The sequence below is a fragment of the Carex rostrata genome, chromosome 22, assembly GCF_964058835.1.
Source record: "Carex rostrata chromosome 22, lpCarRost1.2, whole genome shotgun sequence".
Classification (NCBI taxonomy): domain Eukaryota; kingdom Viridiplantae; phylum Streptophyta; class Magnoliopsida; order Poales; family Cyperaceae; genus Carex; species Carex rostrata.
This window is the reverse complement of record NC_135939.1, coordinates 1,533,606-1,543,784: the sequence shown is the minus strand read 5'-3', so window position 1 is coordinate 1,543,784 and position 10,179 is coordinate 1,533,606. Positions and strand designations below refer to the sequence as shown.

The following is a 10,179-nucleotide window of genomic DNA, read 5'->3' as shown; positions in this document are numbered from 1 at the left end:
TAAATCAGGCGGGCCAGTGCTACAAAGAGATATATTTAACTAGTAAGGACCTAACATCTAATTAGTCTAAGAAAATTCAACAATTTCAAACGACCATACATTAAATATAATTCATCGATTCCAAGAAAACGCTTACATAAAAAGCATTATAAGCGTGTAAACTAATAAATGTTAAAAAACCAATAAATTTATATTTATTATTACTTGGAATTCTCGTCAATTCCGTTTTACAATTATAGTAATATATAGTAATTTGTTGCATATTCGAGTTAAAAGATAACTTCATTGAGGATGAAATTAATGTAAAAATTGCTTTATGCCTATGAATCCCGCAAAAGAAAAAAGTTACAATAAAATGTCCACAAAATATCCGGTACGTCTCATGGATTGCAATTTTGATTGTAGGCGAAAGGCTACTAAGCACCAGTGGATGATATAACAATAAGCGCCAAATATTCACTTCCTACTTGTATCCTAAACTACCTAACTGAAAGTATACGAAAGTAGGAAAAGCTCATACTATAGCTTAATTTACAACTTAACGTGCAACAAATGCACTGTTAGATTATAGTCAGCGAAAACCCCATTTGCCCCACCAGCCCCTTCAACCCCCAACCCTTTTCCCCTGGAATCTAAAAAAAAGAAGAAACTAACAAATGGTTAGAAAGCGGAAGCACTACATGAATTGGCCCAACTAAAAAAAATCCCAAACAAGCTGAGCTCTACTGGTGATATACAGATATCTGTGGTATGTGCCATTACCATACCAGGATATTGAAGGGGTAATATGTTAATCATCCATCAAATAGAGTTTAACTAATATACAAAGTCACAAGTTGCATACTTCTACTTGGCTTCATACCAGCTCTTTGCACATTTGGCGTCCACCGCAAGATCCACGTCCAAAATATTTTGTCCATTAAAGGGTTTCTCCATGCATTCAACAACTATAGACTTTGCCTCCTCTGCCGATTCAGTGGGTCCTTCTAGTATCACTTCATCATGCACCTGGTACACAATTCAAATTGACAATTTTCAGCTTCTCTGTGACATTTAATATGATCGGAAAAAAAAAAAGGATGAAGCATGAAGGGAATAAATCTTACCTAATGTCATTTTTTTAATTAGCAAATCTAACTTAATGTCTTTAATGCATAAATTAGGTTTAACCTGGAGTAGAAGTCGCCATCCTAACTCTTTTAGATGACGGTTTGCATTTATCTCAAGCATTGCACACATAGCAACATCAGCTGCACTACCCTGTTATGAATCCATTAGTAATTGTTAAAACTTAGAAGATAATTCTACGAAAGATATTATTTACTCTAATATAAAAATGAGTAAAAGTACTTGAAGTGCCAATATGAAGGAAAGATTAAGACCGAAATAGTAATCAAGTACCTGCACAGGAGTATTAATTGCAGCACGGTCAATGTGGCCTTTCTGACCGCCAGTCAGGCTTTCTACTTTTGGGAAATGACGTTCCCTTCCAAGCAGGGTCCTGACATAGCATTCCTCTCTTGCAAGCATCTTTTGTTCCTGTTGCCACATTTTTACTTCATTTCTTCCTTTGTACCATTTTTTAAGTGTGTCCTTTGCTTCCCCGACTGAAACCTAACCACAATAAAAAAAAATTAATTATTACAGATAATTTCTTCTAACCCACCCCACAAGGTCATAATGAAAATTAATTAATTTTACCCTTTCAAAACAGTAATAAATAAGCATAATCATAATAATCTAGATATACACCTTCCAATCTTGAGCAAGACCCATGGCTGTCTTTCCGTATGCAATTGAGAAATTAAGCATTTTGGCCTTCCTCCTTTCGGCAGCATAAACATCCTATGAAAAGTATAAACAAAAATAATAGCATAAACAATGTTTTAGATACATAAATACAAGGACAAGAAGTACTTTGCAATAAAAGCAAGAAAATACCTTCAACAGTGGAACGGGGGGTTTGTCTTCGCCAGGCTGAGACTTCCATTCGAGTAGCACCTTATTTTCTTTAACAGCCTCTCTTATGTAATCATACATATTTATAGCTGTCCTAGAATGGAAATCCCCCCCTTCCTTGAATGCCTCCAACATGGTCTTGCAGCCCGATAGATGTGCTAATATCCTAAGTTCCAGCTGGAATGGAGCATTTATACCTTAGTGTTGCTTTCTATGGCTAGCAATAGCATTTACATCAATGTTATCAGAACCAGACCGGACGTCAACCCGGTAAAACTCCGGTTTGACGGTTCACTGGTCGGACCGATGGTTCAACCAATTTGACTGCTGATTTTTTAAATACTTGCATATTTATTTATAAGATATAATTATTATTATAAATAATTATGTTTTATGTAATAAAATTTCCAATATACATATTAACAATGTACTATAAAAGTAAATTTATATATTAGAAATAATATTTTTTTATTAGAAAATAATATATTTATTGTAGCTCAAATGTAGAACTTATTCTTAGAATTAGTAAAATAATTAAATAAAATATCATGAAATATTTTTTTTCATCGAAGAAATTTTATAGTTTTATACTTCATAAATAAATTGAATAACTACATAGAAATTCTTTAGTTTTTGTGATCAAGTGAACCTCTAATGATCCATATAGAATTAATATTTGGTTTATAAAAAAATAATATTGCAACAAACGTTGGATTATTCTCAAACACATAATTGTTTACAAAAGCATGTTACAAAACATAAATGACTACACAGAGTTAGCCACAGAATAATACATATTAGATTCCACTTTTTCTCCTAAAAAGTTGCTTCCTTTTTTCCTCAAAATTGTTCCTTTCCATTCAAAATTGGGAATAGATGACAGTGGACACAAAACCAATACAAAACTGGTTTTTTTTGTTTTTACTTTGGTTTTTTTATATAAAACCGGCCGGTTTAATTAAATATATCCGGTTCTATTGCATGTCTGGTCCAAATAGCGAACCAAACCGTAAACCTGCCCGGTTCCGGTTTATTCCGGCCGAACCGGCCGATCCGGTCCGGTTTTGATAACAGTGATTTACATGCAAACAATAGCAATGAAAAAAATTCATGATCTGTACCTGCCCGTAATCAGCTACAATAAGTGAATTGCCAGGCTCTGCAACAAAGGCCTGACGAATCTTGTAGCGGTCCTTCTCAAGTGCAGGTTGGTTCTATGGCAGTAGAAAACCAAAAAAATAATATACTGATAAAATGCATAATATACATGCTTGAGAAACAAAAAAATACACGAGAAATCAATCAAAGAGAGGCCACAAGAACCTGCAAGTTGGGTGTTCTTGCTGACAGTCGTCCAGTTTCGGTGTTGATGTTCAGTGAACAATGAATCCGCCCTTTTCCAGAAGATATTTGATTTTCCTAACAAAACAAAAAATAAAGAAACTTAAATTTGGTATACTCAAATTGAATAGTTCATTAATTTCAGAGAGCAAACCGACCTGTAAAGGGCGAATGAAGTTGGAGAGGAGTGAATCAATGGAACAAATCTCACAAAGAGCAGCAATGGCAATACATGCTTCCTTCCCCTCCTCACCTCCCCCAAATGCATCATATGCTGTCCCGTACTTCACCTTCTCCAAAATATCCTCTGAATCACCATTTGCCTCACAGTAAATCATCTCTGAAGGTATTTTTCCAGCCAGTATTTTTAAAGCATCAGCACTGACAGAGGGCCGGCCACTGGCAGTGCACATGCCAGTTGACAAGGTGCCTTCACCAATTTTCTTTAGGGTTATGGTTCGGAATTTGGTCAATTTCATCTTTCCATCTTCGATTTCAGACTCCGTATTTAAAACCTTGAAGCTCCTCTCTTCAGGTAAACATTCGTTGTGGTCTTGGCTGTTTCAAAATAAAGGCGCTCCATGAGTTAGTTAATGATGTATAGCAATTTGTTTCTCATCTCCAATTCTATTTCAAGGAAAGAATATCTATCCATGAGGATAATTTTATGTATTCAATTGTGCGTGCACACACACAATCACACAGAATCAAAGATCCTTTTTGACAACCCATTTGTAGAACAAGCACCGTTGCATTAAAATATTTGTCATTAAGGATATAATTTGAAATTGGTTTTGTTTGTGCTTCCTTGCGATGCTTATGACTCTCTGCAGATCATCCATAGTAACTTTAAAAAAAATACATTTATTATTGATGACTATCATCATAAATTCATAAACAATCTGTTTACTAAGTTCTAATTTTAATTTATTTTCTCCACTTCTTTTGTTTTCTAGTTCTCTCCTTCTCATTCAAACAGTAATACGAGTACCATGGCAATTGAGAAAGTGGCAACGTTAAAACAAGAACCTGTTCAGTGTGCCACCAAACAAAAGCTGTCGGACTTGGGCATCACTCCCCACATTCATATACTGGGCATCAGCACAGTGCTTTGAAGCCCACCTACGAAATCTTTCTCCGGCAATTGTTTGCTCAGTAGTTGCAACATTTTCTATCTCCTTGAGGTGAGAACGATTCACATACATCCCCTCCCTTTCCATCTGTACCAACAACTCCCCAAACGGGCACCACAACTTCTGGTAAAACTCAAACATGTTGCCATACTTCTCACCATTACTCACCCAATCCCTTGCCTCAAGTTTCTTCTTCAGGCTCTCAAAAAGCCTTCCGGTGCTTATTGAATCCAAAGCAGAGTAACAGATCCAAAGATCTCTATCTTCTCTCTGTAGACTCTCAACTGCATCAACAGTTATTTTTCTCCCTTCCTTTCCATCTTTTCTCAGTTTGTACTTGCTAAAAATGGATTTTATTGATGCCTTGGCAATATTTAATTTGTCATCCTCAGTCGTTCCTGATGTAATGTGGTTGCCTCTGGTTTGGGGCCCAGTGGTTTTGCTGGAGCATGATACAGTGGCCCGATCAGGTTTACCATCCATGACCTCCTCATTAGAGGTGAGTGCCTCGAGGGAATAGCCACCATCGACTCTTTTGTTCGAGTTCCAAAGCCTGGCCATATGCATGGTATCGGCATGAAAACCAGTAAGCTTGATTCCATAATTCTGTATGATGTGACTATCAAAACTATAGTTGTGCCAGACCTACAATTGAAGATAATGTTCAAAATATTTATTGAAATGAGATACTGACTAAATTTAAAAAAAAAATAAAAAATCCTTGCAGAGAAGTTAAATCCTCCCTTGACATTTTTATTTTCCCGCTTCATCATCAAGAGAAGAATATCTAACATTTTGGAAGTATTAATTCTACAGAACACTAAAGTCTAAAGGTTTCATGACAAATAGAATGGGGGATAACAATTAAATTCAGTACCCAATAAACAAAGTACCTTTTCTCCATAGTACCTCTACCGACGTTCTTCAAGGATTCAAGCAACCAATAAGAAAAGCAAAATTCTTTTCTAGGATATAATATAATTTACAACAAGAGAAAGTGTACCTTTTTTATCGATTTATCCTCGAAAAATGAAGCAAATTCCATCAGAAGATTCTTTTCACCACTCGAAGTACATCCTTCACCATCTAGTACATCGACCCAGATGCAACACTTGCCACCTCCGAAATCTGCTTTTCTCTCACCATCGAAAGAATAAATGCTGAAGGATATGATCTCCCCATGACCAACAGGCGTTTCTTTCTTCAAATTAATTTTAGATACCTGTACCAAAAGCAACATTGTCCAAGTTTCATGGTAAACAACACAACTACGATGATTTCCATATGAAATTAAAAAATTTCCAATTAAGAAATTCTCTTATCAAAATAAGGAACTTGACAGCACAGATTTATACAATGATAATTCGTAAAAATTGTTTTTATGGAGAAGCTTAACCAGATATAGAGAAATTTCTGCAAAAAGTGAGGCTATGGTACTATGCATAGCACGGATTGATCCGTACAATGGATCAATATCTTTGTTTTCAAAGTTCAAATAATTGATCTTGAAGCATTCAACATGATCGCCATATGAAAATGTACTTACAAACTAAATTTTACATTTAAGATTTTTCTTTTACTATTTTTTTAGTTAGGTAGAAAATCAAGTGATTTTCTACCTAGCTAAAAAAATAGTAAAAGAATTGTAAAAATGTAAAATTTGATCTACAAGTACATTTTCACATGGAGATCATGTTGAACAGTTCAGATCGACTATTTGGACTTTGAAAACAGAGATATTGATCCATAGTATGGACCGATCCGCACTATGCATAGTACCATAGCCTCAATCTTCTGGTAAACAGTAAAGAGCAATAAATACTCACTGAGAAAATAAAGCCTAATGAGATTGAGAACTCTACAACAAGCTAAGGTACCAGCATTTGACATTATAAAATACATGCCGATAGAGTGTTGACTTGCCTCTGTGTCACAAGCATGAACAAAATCCCTATATTCTGTTGTGAGCTTCTGGACCACCTGCCTAGCAGTCTCAATGTTATTTACCACCATAATTTTATCATATACTAGATGGAGATTTGCTCGTAACTGCTCCTGCCTTCCTTGCTCCTGTAACTTCTTAGATGCCTCTTTCTCCTGTAACTTCTTAAGCAGCGAAGCCTGCTTTGGTGGATTCTCGGGAGGCCTCTTAGATGCCATTTTAGTTTGATCCACATCAAATTTAACCTTGGTATTATCAGTTTTTGTTTCTGAAGGCCTCTCCTTACGCTCATCATGTGTTGTCATATTGGGGTCTGATATAGATGAGGCCTGGGGCCCAGAAACACATTTTGGCTCTTCTTTCCATTTTAAATAGTCAGCTTTTAACCTTTCAATTTCTTCTATTGCTTCCCTAACAGACAGGGAAGAAATATCTTGTTCATAATCTTCAGGCAACCTGCAATTACAGAGGGAAGTTCAGTAATTTTCAAAAATACTTAATTGGAAGGACAAAGGTTTGATGTGATTAGATACTCGAGAGGATATTTATTCTCATTTGGTGAAGCAGGAAAAAAGAAGCTTAGATTCTCGTAATGCTTAGTTAAACAAGAACTTAGCAAGAGGTGCATACTCAAGAAAAGAACCAACAAACAAGGCGGAAGAAAAACAAAAAGCAAATTAAGTTCATGTTCAGAATACAAGCATTCAAAAACCCATGCTCGTCTCAAACAGAACTACATACATAGAAAATTTAAGGTGTTACTGGAAAATGATTGTACATACAATTTACCAATTAACCATCCCAATATTACAAAAGAAAACTAATATTTTGAGACAATTTGCACTACCTCATAGATTTAAACTCATAACTGTCCTCATTAAGACGCTTCTCAAATTCTGCTGCAGATGTATTACAGAAATGTTGCCTTGTCATCATGAAATTGTAGCATGGTAGAGAAATTTGCCCAGCACATACTTTCTCCAAGGTAGAATTACGCATTTCATACAGCCGTGTTCTCTTAGAAGGAGCCAATGCTTTCAATACTTTCTTAATTTCGTCTTGGGTCAAAAATGGCCTTCCAAGCTCTGGCTGTGTCAATTCATGGATATGAGCTTGCACCATGCCATTGCTAGCATCAAATCTTTCAAAATTAGAAACTCCATGTCTACATTACGAGTAAAAGAAGTTTTCAGGGTATTGAAATCAAATTTATGCAAACTATTATACAGAACTGTACAGCTGACATTAGCATGGGCAATAGATGAAGAGAATATCAGTATATGGCTTCTTCTAATTGCAATTATTAATACGATGATGTCAAAAGACTCGGTATAATAAGTTTCTGATGGATTAATTACCACAGGGGATTATGATAAAGCAACTAACTACTATTCACACCCAAACAAAGTCAATTAGCAAACTTTTTCTTTGAAATTTCACCAAGTAAATTATTTTTCTAAATAATTGACATTAAAGAAATTAATTCAGGTATCTGTTGCAAAACTGGCATCTAGTAAAGTTTATTTGGGCTTAATCAAACTCTGACAGTAAAAAGGGCAAACCCAGGAAGTTTCATAGACCCGGTGGTTTCAATTGAAAGGAGCGAAGTGTCTTTTTTGCAGATATGAACTAGCAGGCAACCAAAGATACAAGCGCGATCAATATTTTGCCTCAAACGGGATTAATATTTTGACAAAAATATTATCAAAAAAAAAAAAAGTATTTCCACTACAAGAATGTTTATCAGAAAAAATATCTTGGCTTGAAGGTGAGAATAAACTACTTGTACGGCTGTACTACCTTCTACTGTCCGAGGAGTAAACGCATGGCGGCCAGGAACAACTGCACAGGGAGCGTCGGACCGAGCACAGCAACAACCGGGAGAGAAGGCAATGCCCTGACATGAGGGCCCCATTTCTTATGCTCAACGCCATAGTCGGGGAGCTGATCGCTGCATTCAGCTTCACACTTACGAGGCCATAATAGCGCGCCAAATGGAGACTAGCAGCAAAGAAAGGAGAATAAGCGACCACGCCGCGCCTTTCTGCGAAGAGGCGGGAACTTAGGTTGGTCCCCCGTCAGTAAAGTCTTTGGAAAGTGTGAGAACCCTAATTACTGGGATTAGTAGGAGCAAGGGAAAGTGATTAGGACTTTAGGAGAGGAGGTTTTATTCGTTGGAAAAATAAAAGAGAATTACAAGACGAGGGTTTTACAGTTTGACCGGTTTTGCTTGTGTGAACCTAAACAAAAGTCTGCATGCGGGGCCCATGGGTCAGTGATTTCTCGTCTAATAGAACTGTAATAGCTGATTTCCGGAGGACGGGGTTTAAGGTAGGAAGATCCTGTCGCGGGGTCGGGTGCAATGAGGTGAACATGGACCACACTGACATTAGTGGTGCTTAAACTTCATAAAATATCGTATTTACCCTTCTAAACTTCAAACTTCATGCGTGCCCCTCAAAAACCTCAAAATTGTGTATTTTGTCCCTAAACTTCATAATATCATAGTTACTCCTCTAAATTTCAAACACTCACAATTTATCTAATTTATTATCTTTTTAAAATTCATTTTAAATTTATAAAATTCTCATTTTACCTCTTTTAAAAAATAATATTTTTGTAGTATGTGTGAGAAAAATGTTCAAGATTCTAATTAGTCGGTTTTTTAGAACAAATTATTCATTTTTCTACTCGTGACGTATATACAGTAATATTCAGATTGACGCTTGTGTGCAAGTCACAAGTAAGAAAATAAAGTATTTGCTTTCACAATGATCAACTAGAAGACTGAACATTTATTTTAAATATGTTGCATATTCTTTTAATAAAGGATAAAATGGGTGTTTTATAAGTTTAAAATGAGTTTTAATAGAGAAGGCAATAAATTGAGTTAATTTGTGATTTTTTAAATTTAAAGAAGTAAATATGATATTATAAATTTTAGAGAGAGAAATACGTAATTTTAATGTTCTTGAGGGACATACATACCCTCCTTTAAGAAATAACTAATTATTTCTACGTAATGCTATTCATTTAGGATGTGTTTGGATGAATGTTTGGATTAATGAGAATGGTGAGCTAACTCAAATTTGAAATAGTGAGCAAATTTAATTTTTTATTGGGATAGTAAAATAGCATGCTAATTCTTAGAAGACAAGCAAAAAATAGTCTATTTTTGCTAATTCAAACATTCAAACATAAAAAATAGTAGTTTTATAATTGCTAATTCAAATTAACACTATTATTTGCCTCATCCAAACGCAACCTTAGAATATCATAAAAAGTTAGTAAAGGAAGTTTGAAATAAAATTTAAATAATAAATGCTAGACATTTGAAAGGTTATCCGAGTAGAAATTAAAGATATAAATCATTAAAAACTAAAAAAAAATTTGTCGGTCAAACGATCTACATGTACGAGTGCCATGAGAAAAAAAAATAGCAACGCTCATTTAGTAAAAAAAAATTGGATTAATTGCTCATGCATCTATAAAAAAAATTATAATTACTTATTTCTCTATTAAAACTACAAAATTATTTCCCAATCAAAACTAAAAAAAAAAAAAAAAAAAAAAACTTTCAATTTCATATTTGCCCTCTTCTTCATTAATCAGAAATAACCTTAACTGTAATTCACTAATTCGTAATGAGTCTTCTATTAGAGACCAAAATTACATTCTTCTTTCTATATTCTGCAATTAAAAAAAAAATGAAAGTTTCTATATGATGATCAAATAAAGAATAATATAGAAGGGTACTGGAAGGAACATCAAGGCCTCAACCTCAAGGGTGTATGGTACTTTTTA

At 34.9% G+C, this 10,179-nt stretch overlaps 1 protein-coding gene across 2 annotated transcripts; it reads right to left on the bottom strand.

Moving 5' to 3' along the window:
• Positions 1-494: 494 nt before the first annotated feature.
• Positions 495-8,507, bottom strand: LOC144574185 (DNA polymerase I A, chloroplastic-like). Of its 2 annotated transcripts, XM_078324073.1 has the most exons (13): positions 8,176-8,507; positions 7,223-7,540; positions 6,357-6,831; positions 5,437-5,655; positions 4,330-5,078; positions 3,459-3,858; positions 3,283-3,378; positions 3,081-3,173; positions 1,942-2,136; positions 1,753-1,845; positions 1,402-1,614; positions 1,171-1,260; positions 495-1,008 (listed from the first exon to the last, which is right to left on the bottom strand). In XM_078324073.1, the coding sequence occupies exons 1-13, from the start codon at positions 8,307-8,309 to the stop codon at positions 847-849; spliced, it is 3,237 nt and encodes a 1,078-aa protein (XP_078180199.1). In that variant the 5' UTR covers positions 8,310-8,507; the 3' UTR covers positions 495-846. The 2 variants fall into 2 exon arrangements, with proteins under 2 accessions (XP_078180199.1, XP_078180200.1); XM_078324074.1 differs by lacking the exons at positions 495-1,008; positions 1,171-1,260 and having other exon boundaries at positions 1,450-1,607; positions 1,751-1,845.
• Between the last annotated feature and the right edge of the window lie 1,672 nt (positions 8,508-10,179).

Excerpts from the sequence above, each read along its gene's own strand:
- LOC144574185 (XM_078324073.1), bottom strand. The coding sequence starts at position 8,309 with ATGGCGTTGAGCATAAGAAATGGGGCCCTCATGTCAGGGCATTGCCTT. Across the intron at positions 2,137-3,080 it reads TTGTAGCTGATTACGGGCAG|CTGGAACTTAGGATATTAGC; the intron begins GTACAGATCATG and ends GCTCCATTCCAG. Across the intron at positions 1,009-1,170 it reads GATGGCGACTTCTACTCCAG|GTGCATGATGAAGTGATACT; the intron begins GTTAAACCTAAT and ends ATTGTGTACCAG.